This window comes from Dama dama, chromosome X (genome assembly GCF_033118175.1).
Source record: "Dama dama isolate Ldn47 chromosome X, ASM3311817v1, whole genome shotgun sequence".
In the NCBI taxonomy this organism is placed as follows: domain Eukaryota; kingdom Metazoa; phylum Chordata; class Mammalia; order Artiodactyla; family Cervidae; genus Dama; species Dama dama.
This window is the reverse complement of record NC_083714.1, coordinates 23278422-23292702: the sequence shown is the minus strand read 5'-3', so window position 1 is coordinate 23292702 and position 14281 is coordinate 23278422. Positions and strand designations below refer to the sequence as shown.

Below are 14281 nucleotides of genomic sequence, written 5' to 3'. Positions count from 1 at the left end.
AGTTCACCCAAACCCATGTCCATTGAGTCAGTGATGCCATCCAACCATCTCATCCTCTGTCGTCCCCTTCTCTTCCTGCCCTCAATCTTTCCCAGCATCAGGGTCTTTTCAAATGAGTCAGCTCTCCGCATAAGGTGGCCAAAGTATTGGAGTCTCAGCTTCAACATCAGTCCCTCCAATGAACACCCAGGACTGAGCTCCTTTGAAAGTGAAGTCGCTCAGTCATGTCTGACTCTTTGCGACCCCATGGACTGTAGCATGCCAGGCTCCTCCATCCATGGGATTTTCCAGGCAAGAGTACTGGAGTGAGTTGCCATTTCCTTCTCCAGAGGATCTTTCTGACCCAGGGATCAAACCTGGGTCTCCCACATAGGCAGACGCTTTACTGTCTGAGCACCTTTAGAGGCACATTTAAAATCTGTATTATGCATATAAAGTGTAAATAGCCCTTTTTTATTTCTAGTTACATATATGCATATACATATGCAATGTATATAGTAATATAAATGAATAATTTAAATGATTAAGAGTGTCCCAAGTCCCAAGTAAAGCAGTCCCCCAGAACTTAAGGAGGTTCTGGCAGACACCAGGCATCCCCCGTGCCTCTTCGACTAATGGGAAGGCCCGGAAGTTCACGTGACTACCATTGACACGTGACCAACCTTTCAGTTGGAAGAGCCGCGACGCGTGTGTGACGTCACTTTTGCGCGACCCGTAATTTTGGCTTAGCGTTTCCTGGCTGCCGCTCTGAAGTATGCCTAAAGTAGTGTCCCGGTCCGTCGTCTGCTCTGACACCCGGGACCGGGAGGAATATGACGACGGCGAGAAGCCCCTTCACGTCTACTACTGTTTGTGCGGCCAGATGGTCCTGGTGCTGGGTGAGTGGTCTGCAAGGAGTGCAACTTCGGGTTCTCGAGGGCGGATTTCCCCTGGCTGTGATCTGAGAGCCGCGTCTCTTTGAAGATTTTCCCCTCCATTAAAATCCTCCGTACCCCTCGCCGCCTCACTCCAGGGAGCTTTTCTGTATTGTGCTTCATCTTGTAATTCTGTATGCAGACCGCCTTCAAAAGGAAATTCCTCGTTTAGAAAAAATATACTCCTTGTTCTCCCTCTCTGCCTCTAGAAACTTTGTGACCTTTCTGCCCGGTACAAAGATTTTGTAATAGCTTTTATCAAGTGAAAAGAACCCCTCCCCATTGAGCCTACATTTTCCTCGAGCTATAACCTCATTTCTTTACTTTTTTATAGCAAAATTTCTAAAAAGAATTGCGTCTGTGGGCTGTCTCTGCATCCTCATTTCCCATTCCTTCTTGCCCTCACTTTTTCACCTAACCATATAAACGTTATTTGTCAAAGTTACTAACGAAGGTGTTACCTGTTTCAATGATCAATTATCAATGCCCATTTAAATCCCCCCTCAGCATTTTACAGAGATGATCAGTCCGTCTTTCTTGAAACATTTTCATTTGCATCCAAGACTCTGCACTCTACTGATTTTCCTCCTACCTCGATTTTCACACTTCTCAGTGTCTGGCTCCTCTTTCTGTCTCAGACTTTCAGGCATTGCACGGCCCTGTGGCTCAGTCCTCTTACCTGTTCTCAATCTGTACTCACTCCTTAGGTGATCTCAACCATTTCCAAGCTTTAAATACTATCTGTATGCTGATGACTCTCAAATGTTCCTCTTTAACCTGCACCTTTTCTCAAACTTCAGCCTATTCAGCATCTCCACTTGGATGTTTAATAGGCCTCTCAAAAGAGACCATGTTCTCACAACACTGTAAATCAACTATACTTAAATAAAATTTTTAAAAAGAGACCGTTTTCAAAATTAACTTCCTGATCCCCTACTTTCTGCTCTCCACTGTTCCTCTCAGACTTCCCTATTGTATCAGTGGTACCACTATTCACCCAGTATCTCAGAATCTTTCTTGACTTCTGCATTCAGCCCATCAATACATTCTTCAGGTGCTTCCTTGAAAAGCTATCCAGAATCTGACTGCTACTTACCACCTCCATTTCTACCACTCTAGTCCAGGCCCCTCCTTTCCTAAGCATATGTACCAGGAACAGAAAGACTCATAGAAAACTTGAAAGGCAGTGCTGGGAAGGACTTTTGAGGTAATATAATCAGATAAGGGGACAGACCCCCAAAGAGGAAGTGGTTTGCTGAAGATCACCAGTAGCACAGCTGGAGGTAAAATCCAGATCTCCTGACACCAAGTCATTTTTTGTTGGAAAATTCAATAATAGCCTTCAATAAATGTGATAATTGTAGTAAAAATTACAGTGCAAAGGGCCCCCCTGAAAAGTTCTGATTGCCTCAGGGTATTTTTCAGTGACTCTTGTGACCAAATCTTTCTTCATTCCTTTAGACTGTCAGTTAGAGAAGTTGCCCATGAGGCCCCGGGACCGGTCCCGTGTGATTGATGGTGCCAAACACGCCCACAAGTTTTGTAACACCGAAGATGAGGAGACTATATATCTTCGGAGGTAAGACGTTGATGTTCTCTGTCTAGGATTTTCTGCTTGTGTTGGGCTCTAGTTCTGAGAAGTATAAATACCCCATCTAGTATCGAACAGGTCATGTATTTGGGGCCCAATACTTTGACATTTGTGGTGGTTCTCAACTTCTGTTAATACAGCCATGTTTTTATTGTGCTTTGCTGAATTGGTGAGATGTGATTCTATTGCCATTTGATAGCTGTAATTTGGGGCTTTTGCAAGTAAAATAAGTTTCAACTTGTAATCTCTTGGAGCACACCAGGGCACACTGTACTAAGGACTGGATCTGCAAAGATGAGTAAGGCATCGTCCTTTCCATTAAAGAGTTCATGGCTCAACAAGGGAATGTGATATGATATGATATCACATTCACTATTGTGATATGATAAAATACTGGTGTGAACAGAAGGCTCTGGGAAAACAGGAGCAGGTCATCTTGCCTGACTGGTGGTCAGGAAAGACACCAAAAGGTGGTGGCATTTGTGTTTGGCCTTGAACTAGGATTTCACCAAGTAGGTGAGGAACATTCCAGGTGGAAGGACTATGGAAGCATTAAAAGCATCGAATACAGTGTGCTTGGGAAATTTAAGTAGTCCCTTGTGGCTGGAGCCCAGGTTACTTTACCAGAAGGGGTTCATGGAGCCTGGAGTAGGGACAGAATAAAATGCTAAAGTAGACAAGTTTGGATTTTATGTAAAGGCCATACACTACATCCAGTAAACAAGCAAAGAACCCTGCCCTTACAGAGCTTATATTCTAGTGTTGAACCAGAAAAAACTACCAGCTGACATCTAGCTATGTGTATTTAAGAAACCAAACTGTTATCAGCCCACACTGATGAAAAGAGTTAGAAACTATTGCTAGGCAACATTCAGTGCCAAATCAGGCTAGAATTATGCAGTTGAAGAGAAAACTGGTTATATACAAAATACAAATGGAGGGTGCAGATTATAAAACATATGAAATTCACAAAAGAAGGCCCCCCAGGTAACATTGGGGAAGATTTATAAATAACATGCTCTATGTAAAGCAAATTCATTCTCTTGTGCTTTTTCTCTCTCTGGTAACCTTTATTCAGGTTTCTGATTTTGAAAATTATTAACTGATTGTCTTTAGGATTACCAAAATATTTATTACATGTATTATATTAGTTAATACAGGCAGTGATCTAACAACAAAACTAGGCCACAGGCTCCTGTGGCACTATAAGGCAGATGCCCTCACCTCCAGGCCAGAAAACTGGGTGGCCCCAGACTGCAGTGGCAACCCTGGAATCCAGTCAGCCTGATCCTGGGAGTGAGCCAGCTTTGGGTCCAGCCTTAGTGCCTGGTATTGCCCAGGCCAGTGGTCTCTGGCCAGGTGCTTCTGTTGGGCCACAGTTCTCAGAGTTTACCAACAAGGCATGGAAGACTTTCTCCTTGGTTGATGTAGTTCTTGCTCTAATCATAAACAGTCTTTCCAAGGGCCCACTTGAGCATGCTCCCTTCCTAGCCAGGGCGAAATTTCAGTCTGATCGTACCCTTCCTCTTTAGCCAGCTGAATGTGGGAGCCCTGGTTACTGAAAATATGGCAGTCTGCCTAATCACGTGCCCTGCAACCTGTCACTTTCCACATCCACTACCACCCTGTGTTGATTACAGTGGTTTTGTATTAAGTTTTGAAATTAAGTGTGAGTCTACCAACTTGGTTCTTCTTCAAGACTGTTTTTTGGCTATTCTGGATGCTTTACAATTCCATGTGAATTTTAGGATCAGCTTGTCAATTTCTGCCAAAAAAAAAAAAAAAAAAAAGCCAACTGGGATTCTGCTAGGGATTATGTTGAAGTTGTAGATTCATTGGAAAGTGTTGCCATTTTAACAACATTAAGTGTTCAGGTCATGAACATGGAACGTCATTCCATTTACGTAGGTCTTTAATTTCTTTCAGTGATGTTTTGTAGTTTTCAGTGCACAGGTTTTGCACTTCTTTTGTTCAATTTATTCCTAAGTATTGTATTCTTTTTGATGCTATTGTAACTGGAATTGTCAACTGATTTTAGAGGAAAGGTTTGTCGTTTACCAGTGAGTATGATGTTCATTTATGTGGCTTAGTAGATGTGAATTTTTCATAGATGCCTTTTATAAGGTAGAGGAGGTTGCCTTCTATTTCTAACATATTGAAGGGGCTTTGAATTTTGTCAAATGCTTTTTTTGAATCTAAGATGATCATGTGTTTTTTCTCTTTTATTCTGTTATTATAGTGTATCACATTGATTGATTTTTTTGTACGTTGTACCAATCTTGCATTCCTGGGGTAAATTCTGCTTGGCCATGTGGTATATATAATCCTTTATATGCTGCTTGATTCGGGTTTTTTTTTTTTTTTTGAGGATTTTTGTCTGTATAATTTTAAGCAGTGTTGATCTCTAATTTGTTGTTTTTGTTGTTCTTGTGATAGTTTTGCCTGATGTTCAGGTAATGTTACTGACCTCACAGGATGAATTGGGAAGTGTTTCTTCCTCTTTTGAAATGTTTGTGAAGCATTGGTATTAATTCTTCTTTGAACTTTTGGAGGAATTCCCCAGTGAAGCCGCTGGTCCTGGCCTTTTCTTTGCACAAAGTTTTTTGATCACTAAATCAATTTCCTTATACTTATCATAGTCTAGTCAGATTTTCTTTTCCCAGTGAGTTTTGGTAGTTTGTATCATTCTATCATTCCTGGAATTTGTTATTTTCATCTAGATTATCTGGTTTGTTGGTGTATAGTTATTCATAGTATAATCTTAAAATCTTTTTTTTATGTCTTATCAGATCAGTAGTACTCCCTTGATCTTTTTAGGTCCCAAGAACATTAGACTATTTGTAATTCTCTGGATATGCTCTGCTGTTTGGCCTTTTGCACAGAGTTGCCCCTCTGCTTGAAATCCCATTTTTCTATCAGGACTGTTGACATCACCTCACGAAGCCTTCCATAACTGCCTCAGACAGATTTGGTGCTGCCATCGCTGTGTTCCTGTCACCCCGTTCACTTTCCTCCATCTAAGAACTTACCTCTGTGGTTATAATTTTCCTCGCTAAACTTAAATTCTTTTAAGAATTCATTTAGTCAGTGTTTATTGCAGTACTGTGCTCAGCTCTGGGAATAGAGTGTGAGCCAGACAAGCGTGGTCTCTGCTGATCTCTGATCTCATGGTCCTTACAGTCTAGTGGGATGACAAAAAAAATAAAGTAATTATGATTATGGAAAGTCGTACAAATAAAACAAAGGGCTCATCCAGAATCACATGAGAACCTCTTCAAAAAAGTGTTCAGGGCAGGCTGTTATAACTAGGTGATATTTGAACTGACACCAAAAAAGATGAGACTGTAACAGGTGAGAAGTGCATTCCAGGCAGAGAGAAGAGTGTGTGTGAAAGATCAGACATGGGAAAGCACTTATTTGTTCCAAGAACAGAGGAAGGCTGGTGTGGAGAGGTCACAGTGAGCGGGAAGGAAGGTAGGAGATGAGGCCGGACCAGATTCTCTGCCCAGCCAGTGCCTAGAAGGCCATGGTGAGGAGTTTGTGTTCTATTCTAGCTGTCCTGGGAAGCCACTCTTGCCTCTCTTTGGAGAACGACTGAGAGTGAGATAGTAATGAAAGCAGGTTCTAGAATAAGTGCTCAGAATTTTTATTTTAGATATGAACTTAGAGTGGAGAAGTCCTAACTAAGTATCATATACACGATTGATTTGATCATGTAAAAATCCAAAATTTCCACATGGGGGAAAAAGTCAAAGACAAATGTCTAGCTGGAGAAGAAATATTTGCAGGAACCCTTAACATTTGCACGTTTCCTTAATATAAAATAGAGATGGACTTCCCTGGTGGTCCAGTGGTTAAGACTCCACGATTCCACTGTAGGGGGGGCGCGGGTTCGATCTCTGGTGGGGAAATAAAATCCCATGTGCTACACAGCTTAGTCACAACACAACACAAAACAATAAGAATAAATAGAATAAAATAAAATGACAACTCAGTAGGCCAAAAATAGACTGACTGTTTATCAAAAAAAAAGAAAATACAAATGTCTATTAACTATATGAAAAGATGCCTAACTTCACTCTTTAAAAAAAAAGAAATGCAGATTTTGAGATCTCATTTTTCACATGCCAGATTGGCTGTCATACATTTTAATAACATACTGTGTTGGTAAGACTGTAGGGAAACAGGAAGTCTCACATTGGTGGTGGGGTATACAGTGGTTCAACTTCTGTGCAGAGCAATTTGGCTGTTATCTATTAGAATCTGAAGTGGATACACTTGGAGGATTTACCCAGCAGGTAAGACATTTTGGTTCATCCATACAAATAGATAGAATGGAGCCCTGATAAACAATGAGGCAAGTCTTTATCAACTGATTGGGAAGGATAACATATTTTTTTAACCAAGATATAAATTTAAGTGAACAGAGAGGCTGTTTCACTTTAAGTGAACAGGTGGGCTACATTTGTCTAAAAAGGAAGAGAAAACTTTGCTGTATCATCAACTCTGGGAGGAACGGAGGAAACCAGTAACAGTATTTGCCTCTGGGGCTGGGGGAGGGAACCAGGCGTGTGGAAGATGAGTGGAGAGGATATTTACCTTTCACTTTATACTCTTTTCTATACCATGTGCGCATACTGCTTATTTAAAAAGTTGAAACAGGGAGGGAAGTGAGGAGACTGGGGGGTAGCTGGGACAATAATCTGGAGAAGAGATACTAGTGGACTGGGCTGAGACGGTGGCAGGAGGGTGGAGAAAAGTAGGTTCAAGACCTTTTTTGGAGCTAAAATCCACAGGATTTGTGGATGAAGTAGATTGTGGGAGATGAGGGAAAGAGAAGACAAAGGTGAGTTCCAGGTTTCTATGAAACAACTGGATGGGTGGAAGAGTCTTTACCTCCCAGTTATCTATCTAAGGCAATGTTGTGTGGGCTGTTGAGCTTGACCACCTTAGTTCAACCTATTCTACTTCCTAGCTCTGTGACCTTGAGCAAACTGTGTAACTGCTTTGTGCTTCTTCACCCTCATCTGTAGAATGGGAATGATAATATGACCTACCTCATAGGGTAGTTGTAAGGATTAAATGAGTGAATACACGTATACTTTAGAACAGCTCCTGGTACATAATAAAAGCTATGCAAGTGATTATCACTGTTGTTATTGTTGGTGTTATTGTTACTGTGAACCCGACTGCTTCTGTGACTGTAACTACTACCACACTGCCTCCTCTGTCAGGAGGGTGCCTGTGGATGGAAGAAGTGCTTTAAAATGAATACACGTGTAAACCAACAGCTGATCTAGGAAAGGAAAGCTTTTGAAAAGCCATTTTAACATTTGAGGAAATGAGCAAGTGAGGTTGGTAGGTTATGAGATTTGTTCGGATCTTTTTTAACTTCCATTTTCTGTGCAGACCTGAAGGCATTGAACGACAGTACAGGAAGAAATGTGCAAAGTAAGTATTAACAGTGTGGGTTTCCCTGAGCATAAGAAAGTTGAGGTAGTGATGTGTTAGGAAAAGCATAATTTGGAGACAGTTCTCTGTTATATCTTTATCCTTATAATCTTTTTTTTTATCCTTATAGTCTTAACCTGCCTTCAGACTTCAGTTATGCAGGTAGGCTTCTTGAAGAGCTGCAGTTGGCCAAATTACACCTCTGACCAACTGTCCACAAAAAATGGATTTTGAAACATATTATTTTTTAATTGAGGTGTAACTTATATATAATAAAATTTGCTTTCTTAAGTGGACAGTTTGATGAGTATTGACAAAAACATACAGGCACATAACATCACCCCTCCTGTGACATAGTACATTTCCAGGGCTCCTTTGCAGTCAGTCCCCCTTCCCCTGGCCAGCACTGGCCTACCTTCTGCTGCTGTAGTTTTACTTATTCTAAAATGTGACATAAACTCTGCAGTGTGTGTTCTACTGCATACAATGTGTATCTCTTTCATATGGTTTCTTTCACGTAGCATGATGCTTTGGGGGTTCATCCAAGTTATGTGTAATGGTAGTTCCTTTTTATCACTGAGTAGTATTCCATCGCACCACAGTTCATTTAACCATTGACCCATTGAAGGTCATTTGAGTTGTTAATGACTTTGGCTATCACAAAGAAAGCTGCTATGAACATTCCAGTGTAAATCTTGTGGGAACATGTATTTTCTCCTGGAGTGGAGTTGCTCAGTCTTGTGGTAAACATAACATAGTCTAATTTAATCCAAACCTATTTATAAAGTCTATTACAGGACCACAGACCCAAGAACTTTAGAGAGTATTATTTAAAAATATATATATGATATCCAGCTTTAGATTGTTAGCAGTGAGAATATTAAACTTCAACAAGTTTAATCTTGTTGATGTAATTACAGTTCACTCTTGGATCACTGACTCAATGGACATGGGTTTGGGTGGACTCCGGGAGTTGGTGATGGACAGGGAGGCCTGGCGTGCTGTGGTTCATGGGTTGCAAAGAGTCGGACATGACTGAGCGACTGAACTGAACTTGGCTCTCAGAAGACTCAGACTAGGAGAATTAAAGCAGGGAACTGGCTAAGAGGACGTTTTAGTTTACAGTCAGACATGACTGAGCGACTGAACTGAACTTGGCTCTCAGAAGACTCAGACTAGGAGAATTAAAGCAGGGAACTGGCTAAGAGGACGTTTTAGTTTACAGCCACATTAGATTTGTTAGATGAGTTTAATCGTATCTTATGGGTGTGGGTCTACTTCATTTAGCTGAAAAAGTAGAATAGAAATAACCAACCACAGAAAATATGCTGTGAACTTAGTTCTGATTGCTCAAAGCTTAGTTGGCGGACCAGCCACAGTGGAGCCTTTCTGCTGCTTCTTGACCCTGATAAAACAGAACAAGGCAGAACCCCACACTAGTTCCCCAGACTTCTGGGAAGAATGGCAGCAGTTTTGACTGGAAAGAAATCAGCAGCAGGAGCCAGCGTTTGCCATACTTGTCTAATGATCAGAACTGCATGGGATGCTAAGAGAGATTTGAAGGCCTCAGCCCCCAGAGTAACTCAATCAGGATCCCCTGGGGGGTGGGACCTCGGAATCTGATCGGCAGTTGTAACAAGCGCCCTCAGTGATTCTTATCAAGTAGTTTTGAGAAACATCAGGAAGAGCTGATCATTAGTTGATGCCACAAACACACATATTTGCAGAGTCTGAGCCCACTTTGTGAAGCAGTGTTTGGGGGGTTTGGATCCTGAGGCCTGCCTGAGATTCACTCTGCTATTTGCAGGTGTGGGCTGCCGCTCTTCTACCAGTCCCAGCCCAAGAATGCTCCTGTGACCTTCATTGTGGATGGAGCAGTGGTCAAGTTTGGCCAGGGTTTTGGGAAAACGAACATATACACTCAGAAACAAGAGCCTCCTAAGAAGGTAATTATAAATGAAGGAGACAGATGAGTTAATGGAGCTACAGATATAGTCCTAAAACTTTAGATTATGGTGCATGAGAGCATGCCCCTTGTGTATGCTCTCTTTATTAAGAGGATGCCATTTTTGTGTATAAGCAGATGTTACAAAATTTTAACACCTATCGTGTGTTCTTTTTTCTTTCCTACAGTCTGCTTTATGAATAAAGTTGGAAATTGTATGGCTTTTATTCACATGTACTTCCTTTGAAATTTCTTCTTTTTCCAGTGTGAGCAATTAGAGATGGAATGCAGAAAGTTAATCTTTAAATATATTTTGAAAACCCTTGATGTCAAATATTAGAAAACGATAGTGCAGATTAAAAGATGGGCACTTTTAGATAGGCCGGCCTGTCCCAAAGAAGCAGATGTTCCCCAATAATCCCTCTCCTGCCCCCAACACCCAGGTTTGGGCACTTGCACACTCAGATTCATACACACTCACGCACACATGGTTCAGAGAGGTGAACTAGACTGGTTCCTCTTCCTGCATCTCCAGGTGATGATGACCAAGCGAACTAAAGACATGGGCAAGTTCAGCTCTGTGACTGTGTCTACTATTGATGAAGAAGAAGAAGAGATTGAGGCTGTAAGTGCTTTTGCCCTCAGGGGAGTTGGATGGGAGGGGACGAAGGGGGACTCTCAAACTAGACCATTGAATAGCAGAAAAGCTAGAAACTTGCCTCTTAGACTTCACTCTAGCTACTAAGGAACACTGTGACAGTGGGCTAGTTCCTGTTTCCCTGGATTTCAGGGAAATGTGTTTCAGGGACATCTGTAGGATGAGGGACAGGGAGTTGGACTAAATCAGTCATTTTTTACATACTGTTTTTTGAGAGGCCTTAGGGAGCACATCCCTCTTCAGTTGAAAAATTACCAGACTCAAGGATTTCCGGTCCCTTTCAGTCCAGCTTTGACAGTGTGGGCATCTGTCCTTAGCAGGAGAAGCAATTCCCTTTATGGTACTTAAGTATAATGATGTTTACACAGAGATGTTCTCTGTTATTTAAACATGGTTTCAGTTGAAACCTGACTCCCCCAGATTACTGAAAAGCTGGAGTGGAAAGGGAGCCAAATTCGGCCACTTCAGTAGTGATTTTATAACCTGAGGAGTATAAACTTCTCCTGAGGTCTCTGTTACTCCTCTTGGGTGAGACTGCTGGCCTGAGGATGCTTCATTCTTCCCTCAGAGAGAAGTTGCTGACTCGTATGCGCAGAATGCCAAGGTGATTGAAAAGCAGCTGGAGCGCAAAGGCATGAGTAAAAGGCGCCTGCAGGAGCTGGTGAGTGGTGTGGGGTAGGGGGGCAGGCACTGAACTGTTCCAGTTCCTCCATCGCAAAGACCCTCGGGTGGGCGGGGGAGCCCTTTAGGAAGTCTTTCGGGGATATGGTGTAGCTGGCTGCCGGGTGTCTAACCCTGGGCTGTGGCTATCCGTACATAACCTCCTCTGTGATAGTGAGCAGGATCCCAGCCCCCAATAATAGTTCTGGTTAGCCAGCCCCAACCAGAATGATCATTTAATCTGCTACTTGTGGTCCAAGGTCAGGAGTCCAAGATCAGGGTGCATGGGCACTCCCGCAGGATGGGAGGTGTACAGTCGGGCTACACTGGGGGGCCAGGATTGGGACTTTTCACTGCTGCTTAAAGCACTGCTCCCACCACCACTGTCTGGGCTCTTTGTTGAGCACGACCGTCCTTGTGTGATGGAGCCTACATTTCTGTTTTCCTGATAGTAATTTACTTATGATGTTTCTTTAAAATAAGACATCCTGACATTGATGTCTCTGTAGAGGATATTTTTGGTGACACAGGTAGTGGGTCTTGAGAGCCACTTGACCTTGCCATAGTGATCTAGAGAGAGCCATGCTTATCAGACTTTCTGAAGTGAAGGGCCAGTGCATCTTCTTTATAAAAAATTTGTCAAGAGCAGGTTTGTAATTTATAAAATGTCATAAAGGAATTTGCCTTAGTTCTTTTTATGAAATTATTTTATTACTCTGTCAAATTGCTATGTGGATATACATGCTAAGTCGCTTCAGTCATGTCTGACTCTTTGCAACCCCATGGACTGTAGCCTGCCAGGCTCCTCTGTCCATGGGATTCCCCAGGCAAGAATACTGGAGTGGGTTGCCATGCCCTCCTCCAGGGGATCTTTGTGACCCAGAGATCAAACCCGTGTCTCCTGCATTGGCAGGCAGATTTCTTTACCGCTAGCGCCACTTGGGAAGTCAAATTAGAAGCTATAAAAGCTTCTAAATGCTTACTGTCAATTTTTGTTTGTATCTTTGTGGACTGATAACAAACAGTTCATGGACTGCGTAACTTTTAAGTAGCACTGTTCTAGAACAGGGTTATTCCTCCTGTTCTGCTAAGAACAGGATACTGGTATGTCATAATATTGATTCCCCCCGCTCTTCAGGGATCCTGGAGTTGTGGAATCCTTATACTGATTGCCTTTGACCGGAGCTCTGTGTGTTTACCCCATTTTACCATACAGATGTTATCATCTTCTATGTGTATCATAACATCAGAAAGGTTGGAAAGCAGTTGCTATTCATCACAATTTTTTTTATTTAAAAAAATACTTATTTATTTGGCTGCATTGGGTCTTAGTTGTGGTATGTGGGATCTAGTTTTTTTCCCGATCAGGGATCGAACCCAGGCCCTCTGCATTGGGAGTGTGGAGTTTTAGCCACTGGACCTCCAGAGAAATCCATCATGATTTTGTTTTGTTTTGTTTTGTTTTATTATTAGCAACTTCTGCTTAATTTATATATTAACTTTTATCATAGGCATCATATACAGGAAAAAACTTAGTATATATAGGGTTTGGTGCCATTCATGGTTTCAGGCAACCACTGATGGTCTTAGCATGTATCCCCTGTGTTTTTTTTTTTTTAATATGGAACGCTTCACAAATTTCTGTGTCATCCTTGCACAGGGGCCATGCTAATCTCCTCTGTATCGTTCCAATTTTAGTATATGTGCTGCCAAAGCGAGCACCCATCATGATTTTAGATACACGGTTCTAGTTTGTATACTAAATGAGCATGAGCAGATAGTATTGGGGAAGTTAGAATAAGGCAGGAAAATCAGAGTTTCATGTCATGTATCCGGACATAAACTTTTCTTTCTTTCCAGGCTGAACTGGAAGCCAAGAAAGCAAAAATGAAGGGAACCTTGATTGACAACCAGTTCAAGTGATCGGGACCTTTCTGTGGACCCATGCTGGAGGCAAGCATTTAATATCAGGATGAAAAAGAGTGTTTTCTTGACTACATGGACTTATTCTACCTTTATACTCCAGCAGAAAGCTTTACGTGGCTTCCCAGTGATTATCCTACTTTGAGTCCATCTGACCTGATTTCTAGAGACAGATTTTTCTCAGTCTTTCTGTATTTATGTCTTCTGTACTATTTTTTGTTCATTTGATGTAAACTTCTTCATCTGTGTAGAAGCAGGTCTATGAATAGATCAATGCTTGTGTGTCTCTAGTTTCTGAAGGAACTGTTCTTATTCTTTCTTCAAAGTTAATGGAATGTTTAAAGATTTTTGAAAAAAAAAAATATTGTGATGTGTCATAGAAAAAAGCTGCATGAGTTATATTTAAAGTTACAGCAGGCCAGATCCTTTTACATGGCTCTGTCTCTGTTCTTAGACTGGCAGGTATTGGTTAGGGTTTGAATCTCTCCACTGTTTGAGAAAATCCGTAACGAGCCAGAATCTGCATAAAGTTCCCTTTACCTCAAATATTAAAACTGCAGGCAAACCAACCCTCATCAGACATTGTACTAACAGAGGGAAAAGTCAGATTCCAGTGAGGGGGCAAGATAGCTCAGATCTGAATGAAAATGGGATCTGGGTATGCAACCTAAGGGAGCTACCATCCTGTCAAGTAGCTGAGAATGTTGCTCCCTTGTGTGGGCATGTGGGAGGGAGACGTGATGGAGTAAGAAATGATAACTGAGATAAATAAAAGTTATCTGTTGACTCTTTTATTTCACATTTGCTGTTTGTGAAGGAGTGTTGTATACATAAATATTTAATGTCACGCTGCTTCAGTGACACCATTATGTAGTGTTTGCATCATGTTTTTATCTGTTCGTCTGTATTGCAAGGTGTTGGGGCAAGAAGAGTACTTTAACCTCCTTATATTACTTACATGGCTTGTACTTAGCATAAGGCATGTAGTGAGAGGCCGATGGGAAATAGTAGGGCATTTTTCTTTGCTATTTCCCTCCTGATTTCTGAATTTAGAAGGAGAAGTAGTTTGGAGTGAGAGTAGATGTGAGCTAGCAAGAACTGGGAAAAAAGAAGGGTGGGAGTCCTGGGAAAGTCCGGTA

The 14281-nt window shown here is 41.7% G+C and overlaps 1 protein-coding gene and 1 non-coding gene across 2 annotated transcripts; one reads left to right on the top strand and one right to left on the bottom strand.

The window, feature by feature from the left end:
• The first annotated feature begins 693 nt into the window (after positions 1 to 693).
• On the top strand, positions 694 to 13941 carry STEEP1 (STING1 ER exit protein 1). Its single transcript, XM_061136070.1, has 7 exons — positions 694 to 878; positions 2376 to 2493; positions 7915 to 7956; positions 9764 to 9902; positions 10437 to 10526; positions 11128 to 11220; positions 13080 to 13941. Exons 1-7 carry the CDS (start codon positions 755 to 757, stop codon positions 13140 to 13142), a joined length of 669 nt encoding a protein of 222 aa, XP_060992053.1. The 5' UTR covers positions 694 to 754; the 3' UTR covers positions 13143 to 13941.
• LOC133053240 (U6 spliceosomal RNA) lies at positions 12835 to 12941 on the bottom strand. The gene has a single exon (XR_009692173.1). It is a non-coding gene; the product is annotated as a U6 spliceosomal RNA (small nuclear RNA).
• Positions 13942 to 14281: the final 340 nt, after the last annotated feature.